The sequence below is a fragment of the Anastrepha obliqua genome, chromosome 2, assembly GCF_027943255.1.
Source record: "Anastrepha obliqua isolate idAnaObli1 chromosome 2, idAnaObli1_1.0, whole genome shotgun sequence".
Lineage (NCBI taxonomy): Eukaryota > Metazoa > Arthropoda > Insecta > Diptera > Tephritidae > Anastrepha > Anastrepha obliqua.
This window is the reverse complement of record NC_072893.1, coordinates 36,427,778-36,447,350: the sequence shown is the minus strand read 5'-3', so window position 1 is coordinate 36,447,350 and position 19,573 is coordinate 36,427,778. Positions and strand designations below refer to the sequence as shown.

The 19,573-nt window shown below is 38.2% G+C and overlaps 1 protein-coding gene across 1 annotated transcript in view; it reads left to right on the top strand.

Moving 5' to 3' along the window:
* Positions 1-25: 25 nt before the first annotated feature.
* LOC129238085 (septin-2) overlaps positions 26-19,573 on the top strand; it is a gene marked incomplete at its 5' end in the record, with an annotated part of 51,042 nt that continues 31,494 nt past the window's right edge. The window contains one exon of the mRNA XM_054873123.1: positions 26-503. Coding sequence (XP_054729098.1) covers positions 26-503 — 478 coding nt within the window. The remainder of the gene's footprint in view (positions 504-19,573) is intronic.

The window sequence follows — 19,573 nt, the reverse complement described above, 5'->3', positions numbered from 1 at the left end:
CAACATAAGCAAGAAACAACGATAACAACATCCCTACCCGCAGCACATCAACAAAACGGCTTTCCTACAGCAGCGACGCCTCTTCGGTGGCGGTGCCTTGGCATCGTCGCCGTCGACTGGCGGCAGCAGCAGCAGCACAGTCGCCGAGTCGGTATTGCACCGCTCACAATCGCAACAACAGCCATCGGAGAGGAGCAGCAATTTCAGCTTGAGTAGTCATCACAGCAACAGCGTTGGCAGTGCTGGTAGTGGTGGCAGCAACGGTGGCGGCGGCGACAGAGGCAACAATGGTGCCAATGCCACATTGACCAACGGCAATAACAACATCGCCAACATTATCAACAGCATAAATAGTAATAATAGTAACATCAGCAATAGTGGCAGTGCTGGCAGTCATAATTTTATTAACAACAGCAACAACAATTGCAATGGCATCAACGGTGTAAACATTGGCAGCAGTAGCGGCGGTAGTGGCCGATATCGACCGCCACTATTTCCTAAACGTAAGTACTCATCGAAAGACGAGGGTGATTGTGTTATGAATTTTTCTTAAATACAAATTTTTTGTTCTAAGGACATTTCAAACTCCTTACAAATACATTGAGAAAAGGTTATTGATATTTGGGATGAATTTTGAAGAAAGTAATTATGAAGCTGAATTTCGTGTATTATAAAAAAATCTGCAAAATGTCTATCTGTAATACACCCTTTTGTAAGTCCTTGCAGATAAATCAATTGCACTTTCTCTGCGCTGCACAGGTCACATTTACAATCGATATCGAAGGGGAATTCCTGCAACTTCGCCTTTCTATAAAATATATTCACTTTAACTTTAAGGTTGCCCTAGTATGAGATCTATCACGTCCCTTATTTAAACGCCCAGAGTATATTTCTAAGTCTTAACTCCTCAAATAATAAATTTACCATAGTTGGTTCGCAAGAAGTCGTAGCGTCGGCAAAGATCAAGTACTGTAGGAGTGGGAATAGTGTCGAGGTTATCGTTGCTTCAGCCTACCTACCCTACGACTCTTTACAGCCGCAACCTTTGAGGGAGTCCAGTTTGCAGGACCCAATAATCTGGGGCTAATAGTGGGCTGTGATGCAAACTCGCAGAACATTGAATGGGGAAGCAGCAAATGCAGCCTCAGAGGTCTCAAGTTACTGGATTTTATTCTGTCGACTGTTTTACTTATTGAAAACTGCGGGAACTTCGGGACCCAGAGAAATATTTAACCTTAATCTATCTTTGCGGATTCCATTGTTTCTGGCATCTTAGGACGTCTTACGCCCATAGTTTCATTTAGAAGGAAACATGGTGCCGAATTTCCATTACCCGAGCAGTGTTGTAATCTAGAGTGTATTCAAAGAATTTTGACGAATATTTTTTTTACCGATGGGTCCATAAACGAAATAGGTTCTGGAGCCGAATGGTAATTAAACGATAGAGATAAGTATCATGACGCTATGGGAGGAATGGCAATCGTTTTTATAACAGAACTTTTTGTTTTTCTCAAAATAGCAGAGTGAATAATTGAGATGAAATGGAGCGGGAAACAGATTAGTGTCTTTAGTAACAGTCAGGCTGCACTGAGAGCCCTAGAGAAGGCAAAGAAAACCTCAAAGATTGTTGAGGAATGTAAGAAAAAGCTCAATTCTGCTGCAAGACGGAGCAGGCTTTTATTTATATGGGCTCCAGGACACCACCGTATTTAAAGAAGGGCAGATGAATTGGCCAGCTGCTGATCAACGGGTCATGCAGTCAGCATATGACTACTATTGGAGTCATCCGGATAGTATTGACAATTTTATCTGTGAGTGTCCTGCCTTTGCTTGAGCAATGCCACGAACCTTGTGTTCCGATGTCGTGAGAATGAGTAATATTCGTTCTCTTAAACTGGAAGATATTTACAGATTTTCCAAAGAATTCTTACAGGACTAGGTATCACTGTATCTGTTCCTCTCTCTATTCTATTCTCTCTCTTTCTCCCTGTCACTTATCTCCTTCCCTCCTTGACCATCTATCCTTTTACTTTCTAGAGATTTGAATACAATGGACTTTTTAGCCTGAGTATTTTAGGAGTTACCAACCGCAATTTTTAGGTAGTTAAGATCCATTACGAGCAGAGACCCAACTTTTTCGGAATAAATCGACCCCAGCGCCATCTAGCGTGTACATTTTTTTCCTAAAGTATTTCTTGTTTTCCAAGTTAGTAATATTCCGAGTAGGTACCAAATCGTTCCATAAATGGGTACTTGGTAACCCTCCACTTGCTTACAGCAACTCATGCAAGTTAACATTTTTAAGTCGAATTATTTAAATCATGCAGCCGTTACTAGGTCCCTTAATGAAATTAATAGAATTCTTAATAGTCTCAACTTTGATTATGCCCTCCCCAGCCAATGGTATTTCTCCCATGAAAAATTTCTGCCATTCGGAGTCGGCTTGAAACTGTAGGTCCCTCCATTTGTGGAACAACATCAAGACGCACGCCACAAATAGGAGGGGAAGCTGGGCCAAACATCCAAAAAGGGTGTACGCGCCGATTATATATATATATAGATCTCTAATTTTATCTAAACTGCAATCAAAGAATGCTTATGCCTAAGTCATTTTGTACGCCTAGTCTGTAAAGTTTTGTAACTAGAGTCGTCGTAAATGATATACCATAAAATATGCCAGCAAAACTTATCTATAAACTTATTCGAATAATAGAAAAATTATAAGGTTCCTACGGTTTTATTGCCTGCATCGCTTCAAAAATAGTTTAGAATGCATCATTCTCGCTTTTCTTGAAGTCCAAAATAAGCAAGACTGAGCTAAAATAGAAATGACAGGAGCTTTGTTCTGATAACTTCGAGTTTATTTATTCAAAATAGTCCCCTCCGGCCGTCGATACACTGTTTTGCGCGACCTAAAAGCTTTTCGAAGGAGTGTTTCAGGTCATTGACCGAAAATGTCCTTCAGGATGTCGGTACACGCCTTTTGGATGGCTTCTACGGACGCAAAACGTTTTCCTTTCATGGTCAAGTGCAATTTTCCGAATAGGTAAAAGTCTCAGGGAGCCATATCAGGTGAATACGGTGAGTGATTGATGGTTAAAACGCGATTTCTAGTCAAAAAATCACACACAAGAGTGGATCGATGAGATGATGCATTATAATGCAATAAGCACCAGGTTTCTCCTTCCGTTATTCAGGGCGAATTCGACGAATGCGATGCAAAAAACGCTTCAAAATGCCAAGATAGAAAATTGCATTGACGGTTTGGCCCATTGGCACGAACTCCTTGTGGAAAATTCCCTTGGATTCAACCCTTGTAAAAGCATCGACTTGATTTTTGACTTCTCCAAACGCGATTTTTTGGGTGGTGACTCATATGGGGTCTTCCATTCGGCACTTTGACGCTTAGTGCTTAGTTTCAGGTTCCTGTTGGAAACACCACGTTTCATCAGCAGTTACAATATTGGAAAGGAAGTTCTCGTCTTACCTCGCCTCTTTAATGAGGTCTTAAAGTATGTTGAATTCTGAACAATTTTTGGTCCTCAGTTAACTTGTGCGGAAACGTACACAGACCTTTCGTAAGCCCAAACGATCAGTTGAAATGCGATAAATCGATGTTTTGGAAATGTTCAACGCCGATTCCATGAATTTCAACTATGATTTCGGTTCATTTTTGATAAATTTACGAACAATTTCGATGGAGTTTTCGGTGATTAGTGATTTTCGGCGGCCCGGCCCATATGCTCATTGTCATTTATGTACTCACAACCATCTCTGAAACGTGCAAACCACTCATGAACTCTGGCACGAGATAGACAATCATCGCCATACACTTTTTTCATCAATTCAAATGTTTCAGTAAACGTTTTACCGATTTTAAAACAAAATTCCATATTAGCTCTTTGTTCGAAACTCATTATTGTACTGATGACACAAACACACTGACACTTTAGACGCAATAGCTTCGCTTCCACTAAACCGAATGTCACCAAGCTTTCACTGGAAATTTGAAAATTCCCGCGAAATTTGAAAAGCCACCTTATTATTTGACCACATCTAGTGCATGCATAGTAAAGGGTCTTTCAAAAGTGGCGCTCAGATGTTAGTAGTGAATAATTCCTAAAGGGCACCTTTTCTTAATGACATCTTTGACATTTTTCAAGTAGAAAGGCATATAATTTTAAACGGTAGAACAACGGGTTAAAATTATTGAAACTTATTGGCGAAATAGCCAAGGAACAACATATCGTAAAATTTGTGATTTTTTTTTTAGGAAAGAATCGTCCGAATGACTTGACTGCTCAAAGGTTGGGGAAAGAATTTCAGAAACTGGTGCTGTCGAGGATAGAAAAAGGACTGGCAGAAGCAAAGTGGTGCTGAACTGCCTTCAAGTCAAACTTCCTCTGAACGTTCTCATAAAGTAGGCACGCGTGAATCGATTGTTTGGCGAATTTTACCTGTAGACGTGCTCGTATTGGATATTTAAATGACGTCATTTTTCACATAAACTTGAAAGAATCCAAATTTCTGCATGTTTTATTTTAACACAACATCCACGCGCGTTGTAGTCGAATGGATTGGTGCGTGACTACCATACGGGAGTGTGGAGGCAATCCTCTGAATGTATTTCTGCTATGAAAAAGCTCCTCAGAAAAAAAACATTTGCGGTTCGAATCGACTTACAGTCTGTGTCAGAATTATTCATGAAGTATAAAAGATATATATTTAAATTTTTTTTACATGAAAATATGTACAAAACTACGAGTTGCAATTACTCATTAAGCCGTGTAGTCTTCAACGTTGTCGAGTATAGCCTGACATTTCTTCATGCTTTGAACCAGCTTTTCTGCGTAGCTCGTCGACAAAGGCGACTAAGTTTTGCGAACTTGACACAGAAGTTGCTTTAAATCGTGGACTGGCCTTCCGGCAAGATGCGTTTTCATCCCACACATTTTCAATGGGATTGGCGTCTGGGGACTGGGAAGGCCAGTCCAATACCGTGTCTCCATTTTCTTGTTTTGTTGTTCCTCAATGTGGAAAATAACCGGTTCTTTTCTTCTGGCACGGACTGTAAAACTGTAGGTCCCTCCATTTGCGGAACCATGCAAAGACGCATGCCACAAATACCAGGTATATACCTATGAAGTGAGACTTTCAGCTATTAGTCCATAGATGTCGCTAGGAGTATTTTTAAACCTTCCCAAATGTCTTGTTTTTTTCGTCTGTCATCTGTCAACAATATTCAGTTCATTGTTTATTACGTTTCATACAACAATGCATTTTTGTCGCTCTTAAAAATGTCGAATTTCGTGCCTGCAAACTATATTACGATTTGCGGACATCGAAAAACCACTTGTGAAATGCTGCTCTCCCCGTTCAAAAGGAAGTCTGTTTTGCATCGAATCGTTACGGGTGATGAAAAATGGGTGTTTTATTCCAATCCCAAGCGTAAACGATCGTCTGGTCCGCCCAGCCACAAGCCAAAAACAACGGCCAAACCAAATCGCTTTGGCCGCTAGGCAATGCTGTGTGTTTTCTGGGATCAGCGTGGTATGATTTGGTACGAGCTATTAAAACCAGGTGAAACAGTTGACGGTGCACGCTACCAACGACAATTGGCCGATTAGAACAGCGCTATACACCGAAAACGCCCAGAATATGCCGATCGGCGTAACAAAGTAATTTTTCTTGATGACAATGCACCGCCGCCCCATCGAACAAGAGCGACCCGGAAATTGGTGGAGACGTACGATTGGGAACCCCTGGTGCATGCGGCTTACTCACCAGACTTGGCGCCTTCCGATTATCATTTGTTTGCATCAATGAGCCACGCATCTTCCGAGCAGCGCTTCAATTCTCACGAAGAAGCCAAAAAATGGTTCGATGATTGGTTTGCGGCCAAAGACGGCCAATTTTTTTGGCGCGGCATCCACAAATTGCCTGAGAGATGGGAAAAATGTGCCACTAGCGATGGCTATTATTTTGAAGATTAAATTTGTAACCAGTTTTTGTTAATAAACGTTTGAAAAAAAGTCTCATTTCATAGGTATACATAAAGGAGGAGATCGGTAAAACACCAAACAGAGGTCTACGCGCCAATTACTTGTTTATTAACTTTTTATTTTTGTTTTATCTAGACGCGGCTTTTGAAAGACCCTTTATAATACAATGTGTTCTTCCATCACTAAGTAAACAAAGATTTCCCTGCAACAGTCTCTGCTTACTTTGTCTGTTTGATTTCCCTTTTTTGCACAAAGCTACTTTTTATTAATTCCGTTATTTGTTGCTTTTGTTTTTGTCGTTGTTGCTGATTTTTTTTCTCCATTTTTCCTGCTTGTTGCTATTGTTGGTGTTGTCACATTTGAACACATAAATGCCTTTCAGCGCTTTCCTCTGCACGAATCGGCCATACATCGTTCACCGCCATTGGCAGCCACAAAACCTACCAACAACATAATTTAGCCACGGATGTGCGACGACCAACAATAACAGTAGTTGACATGTCGTTAACGTTCGCAGAACATTTACGAGAATGTATGTCGACAGCAATGGCACTCGTATAGACGAGTAGTTAGAAGTTGAAGTAACAATAACAAAAACAAAACAAAACGATTTTTCCTAAGGTAACAATCGCTGAAGCAAAAGTTGCAATCATTTAGCGGTGTTGGTGGTGGTGGTGCTGCTACAAGTCCATAAATGGAAGAGGCCGTTGTCGTGGTTTGCATTTGCTTTTTTTACCCATAGTTGCTCCGCAACAACACTTTTATTATTACCTTTCATATATTCATATTACAGAAGAGAGGGCGAGCGGCGGTGGTTTGGGGCGCACGTAGTATTTATTTTAGTCAGCTGTGGCTTTTGAAGCGCCTCTACAAGCGCTAGCCTTCCATATGACCTGGAGCTATATGCGGTTACTAATGTGTTTGTAATGAGCTGCCACAACCATAAAAACAATAAAAAGCTATAAACTAAGCCAAACAGCAAAGGAAAATAGAAATTAATGCAATGTTCAATTGGAGAATAGAAAACAGGCTGCCAGTCAACCAGCCAGCCAACTATTGGCGCTGCGGTGGAAAGAGAAACCCAGACCAAGGTACTTCGGAGCTGACTGGTTCAGAAATTGTGCGGCTGTAGGGAGGAGTATTGGCGCGAAAGTGCGGCCTTAGCAATGGGTTTGTACTTTTTTCATTTAAAATTATGTTGGGTTTATTCAATATTCTGCGGTTTTTGTGGGGAAAAATAGTCAAAGCGCAAAAAAAAAAAAACTGGCCAGCCATAAGCCACTAACCAACAGATCATGATTCATCACGTTTTTTCTATGCCCGCACACTGCTTTGTGTTTTTTAATTTTTGTGCTTGCAAAACTTGTGAGAAAAGAAATTATCTGCTAATTTGCAGTACTGCAAAGTGAGTGGCGATATTGGTAAAAATAAGCAAGAGGCAGAAATGAAAGGGCGTTCGCATACTTTGCGAAGATGAGTTCAACTTTTCTGTTTTCCAATAAATCTGAGACTCTTGTGCTTCATTTCGAAGTTAAAATGTCAATTGCAGTAAAATTTTATTTTATTTTATTTGTCTTTAAATATCGGCTCTCTCCAGCTTTCCGGGGTATTGTAACACTGTTAAAACTATGTTTCAAGCCATGTATAGTAACTATGATACGTGGGTTGCCCCAAGTTTTGAGATATGGCAGCTTCAGTGCGAATATGCCAAATCTCTTCTGCAAGAGTGGCGATCGTTTAATGATCGGTAAACTCAGCTACAAATTTGAATGCCGTGGAGTCCCCAGGACTCTAAGTCCTCCGTCTATGGTACGAGGGCCATAGGACTTTCGAAGTAGCACACGAAGAAATGGAGCTCCAGCTGAAGTGTGCTTTCCTGAAAAATAAGTTGAAGGCGAAAAGCTGCCAGTTAAAAAAAAAATAAATAAATAAAATAAAACATTTAAATTAACGCGATTTTGTAGCCGATTAAAACTTGGGCTCATCCACTCGATCACAAAATGGTGAATAAAAACTTTTTATTTATACTTGTAACTACAATTATGCCAAAAATTAAAGCAGCAGCGCGGCTACGGATAATCAGACATTGGTTTACATTTGCTCTGTCATAAGGATTTCAAAACAAAACAACAACATTAGATAGGGCAGGCTGAAAACGCCGTATTAAGTTCCCGTGTAAGCTTCATTATCGATACTTGAAATAAATTTGCCTCGATACTATAGATAGATAAGATAGTTTAGCGTTCAAGGCTAGTTACTGCAAGTTGTTTAGCCTGGAGCTTTCTCTTTGGAATGCAGTACATGTCGTTCTTGCTAACAAACCAAAAGACATGGACTTCGTTCACAATCGAGTTTTTGTTTTGGCAGAGTTTTTGGTTTATGTTTATCATGATCATAACAATTATAGCTCGGGGTGAACCTTCTTGGTGGCCGTCTGCACTTTCTGCTGCACTCTCGCAGTCATCTTTGAAATTCTGTACAGCACCAACAATTCTCCTCAAAGTTTTACGTTCAAAATGTAAGAGATAGTGCTTTATATTAGTAGCCAGCCACGTTTCACATCCACACGTTGCTAATGGCCTTATAAAGAGTCCTACAGATCTGTCCTATAGATCTATTTTCTTAACTAGGAGTTTGCAGTTTTCACGCAGTTTGAGATATGCGCCTGCAGTCTGTCGTTTATAGAGGTTTCAAAAGTTAACGAAGGTTTCCATTTTTTGAAATACGTAGAGTACGACTTTCAGGTTACCGTAACGACCCTTGTTTTGCGATCTAATCAAGTATTTAATCTTTTCGATATAGACTTTTAGACCAACTAGTTAGTTTGGCATTGTTAATTAGATCGACAGCATAGCCACAGATCTGGACGCTTCTCGAGAAAATAGTCGCGTCGTTGATAACAAAGTACAAAATTAAGTTAAAAATTACGGCGCACATTGTGTTGCTTGATACCCGTGAGAGCCTTGAAAGGGTCAATGGTTTTTTCTGATACCATCACCTTAGATACTGTTCCTGTTAGAGTCATAGTAACTAGTGAGGCGAGCTTCAGTGGTATTTCTTGCCGACGTAGAATGAAGTCTATAAAAAGACAGTGAATATCGAGTCCACGCTGATTGAATTTTTAAAAAAATTGCCACTTTACGAAGCATTGGTCTGTTGTTGATCTATTGGTTCTAAATGGTGTTAATGGGGGATACAATTATCCAGTTTGGATGACAATAAGTTCGTAAAAATATTTATTTGTACTTTCACCACGGAAATGAGCCCAACTTATTTGAAAGGTTAGAATCATGATTTCTTCTTCTGATTCGGAAATTTTCGCGGGAGCCCAAAAGCCCAAATGCGTAAATCAATATTCATAGCAAAATCATAATACTAATATTTTGTTTTTTTTCGAAAAAATTGTGCATCTTTCCTAGGTTCTTGAAGGTCGATATACTAGTTAGCATTACCACATTCACGTTCTGACTGAACTTCGGGAGAGAAATATGAAAAGGCGACACTAGGTTAGGTTAGGTTATGGTGGTACTCGGTCCGTATGACCAACTCACTTAGACCACACAGGTCCGTTGTAATATCACTGTGCGATACGGAAACCTTGTTTATTTACTTTCATAAAACCATTTCGAGGCTCCTTTGAAGCGCAGGATTGGTCTAATCCCCACGTCAGACATTTCTGTGAGAGAATTAAAAAAGTGTTTACCTAGACAACCTGCTCTGATTTTAGCTAAGACTGGACAATTGCAAAGGAAGTGCTCTACTGTTTCTTCCTCCTCCTCATCTCTACAGCTTCTACAATATTCATAGGAGAAAGCTCCTAGTCTCGAGGAATGCCTGCTAAATTGCCAATGACCGGTTAAACAAAACACGACCTTCGAGATAGTGTATCTGGAGAGGCTAAGCAATTCCTTTGTCTTTTTCTTGTTTATTTGCGGCATAGTAGCTTAGCTGTTACGCATGTATCTTCATTTCTCCATGACTTATTAACCTCTTGGATAGTGCGTTTTTTTATTATTTTTTTTAATTGTGGCCATGGGTATTCCAATGGTATTTTTATCACTGAGCAGTTGAAGAGCAGTACCTTTTCTGGCTAACTCATCAGCTCTACAGTTTCCCTTAATATCTCTGTGTCCCGGAACCCAAATAAGTCTGACCTTGAATACGACGCTAATATCATTTAAGGCTGCTCGGCATTCCTGTGCAGCCTTTGATCTTAGTATATTTTATATTTATAGTCGTTTTTGTTACGGCATGCATATTTAGGTATGTAGCCACTTCTTTAATGGGTAGAACCTCTGACTGATAGACGCTGCAGTAGTCTGGTAGTCGAACGGATAGTTCCAGTCCTAATTCTTTCGAAAATACTCCATGGCCAACTTTGTCGACTAGCTTGGAACCATCTGTATAAAAATTTAATTCTCCCCTTCTCCATGGCCTTGGTGGCTGCCACTCCCTTCTTGACGGTATACTCGTCTTGAAGAGCCTTTCAAAGGTGAGTCTAGGGATAGAGTAGTCTATTTCTTGTTTGTGACTATTCATAGAGTGCAAAAGAGAAGCGTGGCCAAACCACCGGTCTTTCCATAGCGCCATATTTTTGAGTCTGAGTGCCGAGGCGGCGGCTACGTGTTTCCCTACCAGATTTAGGGCAGGTAATTTGATTAGCACTTCCAGCGCTTTGTTTGGGGTAGACCTCAAAGCACCAGAGATGCATAAACGACCTGCTCTTTGGACCTTACTCATGATTTTAGCGTAACTCGCCTTTAGAGCAGATGGCCACCATATATAGCCAATGAGTAACGCGAGGTGTTAACCCTCATTTAATACCGACCGCTCTATTGCAAGTATATAATGCCCGTTGGCCTTTTTTACTCTTTCCTTAATATTAGGTTTCCACGTGAGTTTTCTATCTAATATGAGTCCTAAGTACTTGACATTCTCTCTCAAAGGAATCTCCACACCCTTGAAAACCAGCGGGGAGATTGTAGGAAGCCTATGTTTACTTGTGAAGAGAATTCTTTCAGTTTTTGCGGGATTTATAGCGAGTCCCCTACTATCCAGCCAGCTCCTAAGCGTGACCATGTTAGAGTGCAGAATGTCCATGACGGTGTTAGGATATCTGCCTTTAACAGCAATTGCTAGGTCATCTGCGTATGCAGTGACGTGGCAACCCCCTCTCTCCAGGGTCAGCAATAGCGAGTTCACCGCCAAAATCCAGAGGAGAGGGGAGAGGACACCACCTTGAGGTGTGCCTCTGCAGACCTGTCTGCTGATTAGTGTTGCCTAAATTTGCCGTTACCCTCCTTCTGACGAGTATTGCTTCTATCAGGGCAACAACGTGTGGTTCAACTCCAAAGTCTTCTCAAGCATCTACAATATCGTTCGCCTTTATGTTGTTGAAGGCGCCTTCTATATCTACGAAGGCAACCATTGCAAACTCTTTATTTGATAAACATTTTTCCACCAACCCGTCAAGCGGTTTCTGTAGGTTTCCCCTTATTGTAGGCCTGCTGCGTCGAGTAGAACTTATTTATTGGTATAGCGCCCCGTATGCGGTCGTCCACTATCCTCTCTAGAATTTTGAGGAGGAAAGACTTAAGACTAATTGGTCTGAAGTCTTTGGGGTTAGTGTGTGAGGACCTGCCTGCCTTGGGTATGAAAGAGACTTTTGTCTCTCTCCATCCCAGCGGAATGTAGCCCATGTTAAGACAACTTCTTATGATAATTTTAATAAACGGTGAGGCAATATCCTGTGATTTCTGCAATTCCACAAAAGCGACGCCAGCTGTAGAAGAATTCGTGAATTCTTTTCGTCACATCTTGCATTTTGGGACGTCTACAATAATTATCCAACTTTATTTTTGAATAACTTTTTTACTAAATAAAAAACGATTTTGAGTGTTGGAAACCTTTATTTTGGCTTTTATGCGCTCCATTGCTTGCCTGTTTATGTACTGCAGCTTTCTAATTCATAAGTGTCAAATAGTGTTGCAACTATGTATGTATGTATGTGACTAATCCCATGGCCACGTTTTAAAGCTACAGTTTTACGAGTGTTTTGAAAGCAAGCATCGCCATGAAGTCATCAACGAATTCGTCGCTGTTATTGCAAATTAACCGCAACTTATTTTAGTCATCAGCAGGTGGTGCGTTGAAAATAATTGTTGTTGTGGTGTTACGCCGTCTGAGCGTGTTGAGTGAAGACAATTAAGATAAGCAAACATGTTTTAATTAATTTTTTTTATAAAACAAACTACAAGTTAAAATATAACGAAATATTCTTAATTTTATTTTTTTTTATTTATGTTTGTCCAAAGCTGAATTGTCGCTTTTGTAATGAAATCCGAAAGTTAATGGCACTTGGCCACATTCCTAACGTGTTTTATGTACTTGCCGCCATTTAAGGTAAAACAGAAAATTATTTTTTCAACCACAAAAAACCATAAATAAATATGTATGGATGTGCATACATACATACAAACATGCATACATAAGTACGTCGCAACAAGTTATAAAAGAAATTATGCGCCCAAGTACAGTAAGAACGTGATGTCCGCTATGGCGCTTTACATAATCGCATAATCGGAAAATGAGTCCCAGACAAATGGGACAGCTCACATGCACAAATACATAAGTAAATACTTATAGTGTATAGCCAATAGGAAAGTAGCGATGGGGGGAACTGGAGGCTCTACAAATTTATTTTATTTATGCAGAAAGTGACATCAATACAAATGGAATAGGTGACTGAGCGTGAAATAGCAAATTATTCCGATGAGTTGGGAATTGTCAATGGTCTGGGGAGAATAAACTTAAATGTGACTGAACTAGGGAAGGGCCAGTAAACACGTGCTCGGCTAAATATTTGACGATTTAATGGGAAATAAATTTGTGTAGTTAATAAAAAATTGTATGCATTTAAGTATTATTGGTTTTTAAAATTAAAAACTCTAAAATCTGTTGAGGGAGGGAGAAGGGTGTAAAATTTATCAAAAGTGCTTAAAAGAACTATAAATACAATATAATTTGGGAACATTCATAAATGATACGCGTTCTCTTCAGGTTAGACAGTTGATTTTAATAGGAAGGTATTTCAAGCAGAAATAAACTTTTTCATGGTCATGCAAACATTTTGGCAACAACAACCGTATTCTGCTTCACTTCTTCTTAATTGGTGAAATAACAGATTAAGGCGTTATATACAGTTAGAAGGCCGAAAAAGCGAATTTTCCAAAATTTTTTCTGAGAAAACTTTAATATTTATTGATCTAAAAATTTGTACACATACTTTGTTATCTTTTAGCTGTATTTTAAGACTTAGTATTAGCAAAAATATTTATTTGGAAATGAGCTACAGCTGAACTCCGGGAGCTTCTCTCAAAAAAGACGTTTTGCGGTAACCTATGTATATCTCTGAACTGGTTCTTCTGAAATTAAAAAACCAAACAGATTTCATTAAGTAATGTTAAATTTAGTAATTTGAAGGAATAAGCAAAATTAATTTTTTTTTTGGTAAAATGGCGGTTTCTCAAAAAAAAAAAATCGATTTTTGGCCAAAGCTTTGGCCTTAAATTATTTATAAAAAAAGATATTTATCGGTGAGAAAAAAATGTTCAAATAATTACTAAAAAATATATTTAAAAAGCTTATGTTAAGATTTGAGACTAATCGGTTTAGCCGTTTTGGAGTAAGGTTAGAAACTGACTTTGAAAACACCATTTTGAGAGAAACGCGCTGCCTTGTATGATACTTCCAAAAACTTTGAAACTAAAAAAAATTAAAAAATTAAAAAAAAATCGATTTTTTGAAAATTCTAACCCCTTAATCTACTTTCATTCTACAGGGTTTGATTGAAAAGTAATGAGCCTTATTTTTTTAAGCAATTTTATTAAACCTTTTGGCTTATACAACTAATATTCTTCAAAATAGGACCCTTGAGCGTCAATACACTGCTGGTAGCGGTCCTTCCACTGCAGGAAATATTTTTTAAACTCATCCGCTGGAATCACGTTCAATTCGGCTGTTACAGCTTTTTGGATCGCCTCGATGGAGTCTAAACGCTTCCCCTTCAGCTTTCTTTTCAGGCGCGGGAACAAGAAGAAGTCCGGAGGGGACAGGTCTGGGCTGATCTCACGTAGACTAGCACGACGGTCAATGTTCAAAAATTCACGAACCCGGTTCACATCTTCGTCTGTTTGTGTCGTCGAAGGCCTTCCAGACCGCTGTTCGTCTTCGACGTCCTGCCGGCCTTCCTTGAACGACTTGTGCCACCGTTTTACCTGGGCACTGGACAAAAATTGGTCCCCGTAAGCCTCTTTGAATAGCCCAATGGTTTCAGTACTCGTTTTGTTTAGCTTTACGCAAAATTTGATCGAGTAACGTTGCTCCAACGATCGCTGCATTTTCGCCACTGCAAAATCCTAACACACTTTTAAAACATCTTTCACGCGTGGAGCGATGTTGACTGCTCCGCTGTTGCCAGCGAACTGGGACCAGAAAGGCTCATTATTTTTCAATCAAACCCTGTACTTCTGTGTAAACGTGAAGTGAAAAACAGGTTTTCTTTCTCATTTCCACGGAAATTTTTAACTCTGCCTGTTCACAAACGATTAACTTGCGATTGTGCCATGATAAAAGTGTTCCTTTTCCACTGTAGCCAAGAATCTTTTGCAAGCCGTCATTATCATAGCAATTACAGCTCGGGGTAGGCCAGTACCTTCCATCACAATTGCGCTCCATACGACTCGATTCATTGCGTCGCTTAGTCTAGCATTTACAAGGCGTAAATCTGCATCAACATCGTCTGCTTATCTTCTTGGCGATCTTCCACGCTTTTTATTAGCCCTAATAAGAGAGTTGAAAGCCTTTTCGTAAGTCTAACTTTTGCGAGTGTGTTAGATTAGATTTGTGGGGGGTTGGACAAGTCCAATCACTCAGTGAGGAGACCATTGTACTACACCCAGATAGATTTCAGTAGAAAAAAGTAGTCATAGAAAAGATCACATGTGGGTGGTAAGACGCATAAATTAGTTTGAGTTCACTCTTCCACAAATCTCTTGGATTAATTGATGAATTTTAGGAGACCCGGAAGAGGAAGAGTATGAACTTTATCCATACTCAGTACATCGCAACCCAATATGCTAAGTCTGATTCTGGAAAACGCCGGACAGCTACAGAGAAAATGATCTACAGTGTCGTCATTCTCAAGACAGGATAGGCATATCGGGCTGTCGACGACCCCCATGGCAGCCATATGCTGTCCACAGACGTTGTGCCCTGTAATTACACCCACCAGTACTCTCAGGTCCTTTCTGCTGAGTTTTAGGAGAAAGGTCGCTATTTTCCTGTTTGGTTCTTTCACAAAGCACTTGGCTACTCTGCAGGAGCCCAACTCAGACCAACGCCTTCTACGGATAGACCTCATGAAGGCGCCAATCCATAGTTGAATAGATGCAGAATTGACACCTCGAAAGGGCTCAGCGCAAAGTGGCATATTTGCAGAACCTTCATTAGCCAGTTATCAGCTAACTCGTTCCCTGCAATACCAAAATGTCCAGGCGCCCAAATAAGACTAACTTTGTTGTGTTTCGCAACACTGTTCAGTTTTGTCTTACATTCACCGACTTACTACGAAGAGCAGCGTGGGTTAGCAAGGGCTTTCAGTGCAGCTTGACTTTCACTACAAATTCCAATACTGCCACTTTTTCTCAATTAGCCAGTACGCCACATTCAAGATGGACTTCCGTAAGGAATACCGTGACCGTCTGTCCTGTGGCATAGGAGTACTTAGTGTCTTCGTCTAAGTACCATCCAGATCCGCTTCCATCACTGGTTTTGGATCCGTCGGTGTAGAAAGTGTGCTGATATCCCGTTAATAGGTTCTCTGGACTTAACCATTGATCTCTACCTGGGATCGAAACATCATACTTCCTACCGAAGCTAACGACAGGCACCCGATTGTCCACTGGCATCGAGAACAGTGTGCACCGCTCCGAAAACTGGTGGTATATCTGGTATAGTAGCAAGTGCTTTCTTCATTGCAAGTGTGTTATTCAAATGTTAAAACAAATGTCAAGCTGGGCCAAAGAGTTCGCGATGAGGAAGGGTAAGATAATAGTTTTTAGTAAATTTAATCCTATTTTGAAAATAATTTAATATTTCGAGGAATTTGTTGAGAGTGCTGAGGCGCTCACTTTGCAATGGACAAAATCTCTTTGAAATGACCATCAATGATGCGGTTTATTTAGAGGACTGTGAGGAACCCTACTAATATTTTAAGTTGTGATATTTTAAATATTGCAAAAAGACAACGTTGCAAATAGTGGAAGATGTTCACTTATAAAATTTATTCATATTCATTTATTTTTTTCCATTCAATCCCATTAATTAGAATTAATTATTACAAATACTTAAAATAATTTCTTTTTCCCTGGTAAGAAATATTAATCTTAAATTCTCTGTTCTCTTTTATAACTCCTGACTCCTGCATTTCATTTCCTCTTCAGCTATAATATGCATAGTTGCAATGGGGTCGACTGTCAACTTATTTGGTCTGAATCCAGCTTGGTACTTGCGGAGTATTCTTGTGTATGCGCAACAAAATGATTTTACTTAAAACTTGCAGAACTGTGCTTTAAAGCGTTATTAAAGCACCCTTTCTTGGTAATGTTAACGGAATCCCCTTACGAAACTTTTAGGGATTATTGGGTATAGTCTTAGTTATTAATGACAAAAATAAAAAAAACGCCTGAGAGTTGTGTTTTTCATAAAATATAATACAAACAATAAACAAAATTTCTAAAAATTTTGGCAGAATATTGTTTTTAAACCTGAGGTTTCCGTTGTTTTGCAATTTTACAAAAACATTTTTTTTTTCTAATTGTTTTTGCAAAATTCTTTTCTTTTTGTTTTGTAGTGAAAAAAGAAATTCTCAAACACAAAAAAAAAACAAAAAGAAAAAAATTTTGCAAAAACAATTAGAACAAAAAATGTTTTTGCAAATAAAAAAAAATTTCTAAAAATTTTGCAAAAACATTTTTTGTATCTTATTTTACAAAAAAATTGTTTTTGCTAAATTTTTAGAAAATTTGTTTTGTATAGATAAATTCTCAACCAAAAAATATTCCAAAAATATTGCAAGAAAATTAAAGAAGAAATTATTTTTGCAAAGTTTTTAGAAAAGTTTTTTTTTATTTTGTATTGAAAAAAAGGTTCTCAAAATTTTGCATAAAGAAGTGTTTTTAAATTTCCTGCCATTTTTTGCAATATATTTGGCTTTTTTTTTTTTTGTTTCATATTATTTTCATACATTTTTTTGTTTTAATAAAAGGTACTAAAGAAAAAAAATTGTCTAAAAATTTTGCAAAAACATCTTAAAAAAACTGTTTTTGCTAAATTTTTAGCAAATTTGTTTTGTTTTGTATTGAAAAAAAAAATTCTTAAACAAGAAAAATTTCCAAAAATATTGCAAGAAAATTAAAAAAAAAATTGTTTTTACAAAGTTTTTACAAACGTTTTTTCTTTTTGTATTGAAAAAAAGTTTCTCAAAATTTTGCATAAACAAGTGTTTTTAATTTTCTTGGAATTTCCCGCAATATTTTTGGAATTTTTTTTTGTTTCGATTTGATACATTTTTTTAGATTTTTTTTTGTTTTAGTAAACAAAAGAAAAAATGTGTAAAATTTTTACAAAAAATGACTTTGTATCTTCCTTATTTTTCGAAAAAAAAAAAAACGTTTTTGCTATATTTTTGTGGCTTGTGAAAAACGCATCCTAAAGGTTTAAAATTTAGAAAAAAATATTGCAAGAAAATGAAAAAGAATTTTTTTGGAAAGTTTTTAGAATTTTTTTTTTGTTTTGTATTGAAAAAAAAATGTCTCACAATTTTTCATTGTTTTTGCAAATTTTTTTTTAAATTTTTTGCAATATTTTCGGAATATTGTTTTTGTTTCGTATTCTTTTGATAAATTTTATTGAAATAAAAAAGTTCTAGTCAAAAAAAAAAATTGTTTAAAAATTTTGTAAAATAACTGTTTGTATCTTTCTTATTTTTCAAAAAAATTGTTTTTGCTAAATTTTTAGAAATTGTTTTTTTATGTTTATATTTTGTGAAAAACGCAACCTCCTTATTTTTATCTTTAATCACTAGAATACACTCAGTAATCCCTAAAAGTTTCGTAGTGGGATTCCGTTAACATTCCAAACCCGGAGCTTTGTTTTTAGAAAAAAAAAATATTATAAAAACACGTAAGATATATCACCTAAAAATTTTGAAAAGTACCGAAGATATGGTATTTCACTCGAGAGAGCTTCATAACACAATTTTCAACATTAAATAAATCTCACAATTTTTATTATTTTTTTAATTTTTCTATTCAGTTTTTATCAACTCAAACCTACAAATAAACCAATTCCTAGAAGAATTGATGATTGTACCAAGAGTACGTGATCACTTGCCATGGCGTCGCTCACCCGCCACTTAAGATTTGTCACCTCGTGCACATCCGCAGCGATGATTCTCAGCAGTTATTGAGGTCACAGCTTTTTCTCTGATTTTCCCCCAATACTGGCCGCGCTTTAACTAACTAAATAAGAGACATATAGCTGAAACGTAGCTCAAATAAGTAACGTCCCGCCCAGTTCCTTACTCCGATTGACAGACTTTTTATTCAAATGATATTTCCAATATACTCCTATATACATTTGAGGGTACTTTAAACCTTAAGTTTCCCTGCATAAACACAATTCATTGGCCGTTGAAGGGCTAGCATCCCATCACAGATGCATTTGTATCGCCATAATTTGAAAAAAAAACTAAAACCACAACAAAGTGGCAGAAAATTGTAGCTGCCTGCCACAAATTCTCAAGTTGAATGAATGCAGCTATAGAACTAAGCTAACAATAGCAAATGAAAACAGCAACAAAGCGAGCGCACAAAAGTGTGGCACAAAAAAATCCAAATGAAAACAAAAAAAAAAACGGCAAGCGAACGAAGGAAACATTTTAATACAAACATATTTTTAGTAAAAATATCACAAAATATGAGAGTGCGGGGAATAGTTGAAAGAGATGTCAGGGAGCACTTAACGCTCACTCTATCTCGGGAGCGTTACAGCCCACAAGCGCACCAATGAACGGCGAAGGGGGGGAAGAGCGCAGCATGGCTAGATGAGGGGCAAGATGGGGGGCTGTGTGGTGAATGTGATGAATGCATTTGTATGTGACATGAGGAAGCGAATTTGTTGGAAAATATGTCAACGGTGTGCTAGCACAGATTTTTCATTGCAGTTTAGTTGGTTAAGTGCTCTGTGTCCCTCACTCGGCGACGTGCCGCCGTCATCACTTCTCCACTCGCTTTGTCATTGCCGCCTTGGTGGTTGCTGTGATTTATGTTGATGGAATTTAGTTGTGATGCTCGCTTTGTTTTTGAGGTAGTTTCCATTTTTTTAATGCTTTGCTTATGCTTTTTTGTTGGTTTAGTTTTGCAAAGCTATTGGTTTTTTTTAGTTTTATGCTGCTCAAATTTGTGCGATAAACTGCAACCAACACAAGGGAGATGAGTTGTTGTGGAGTT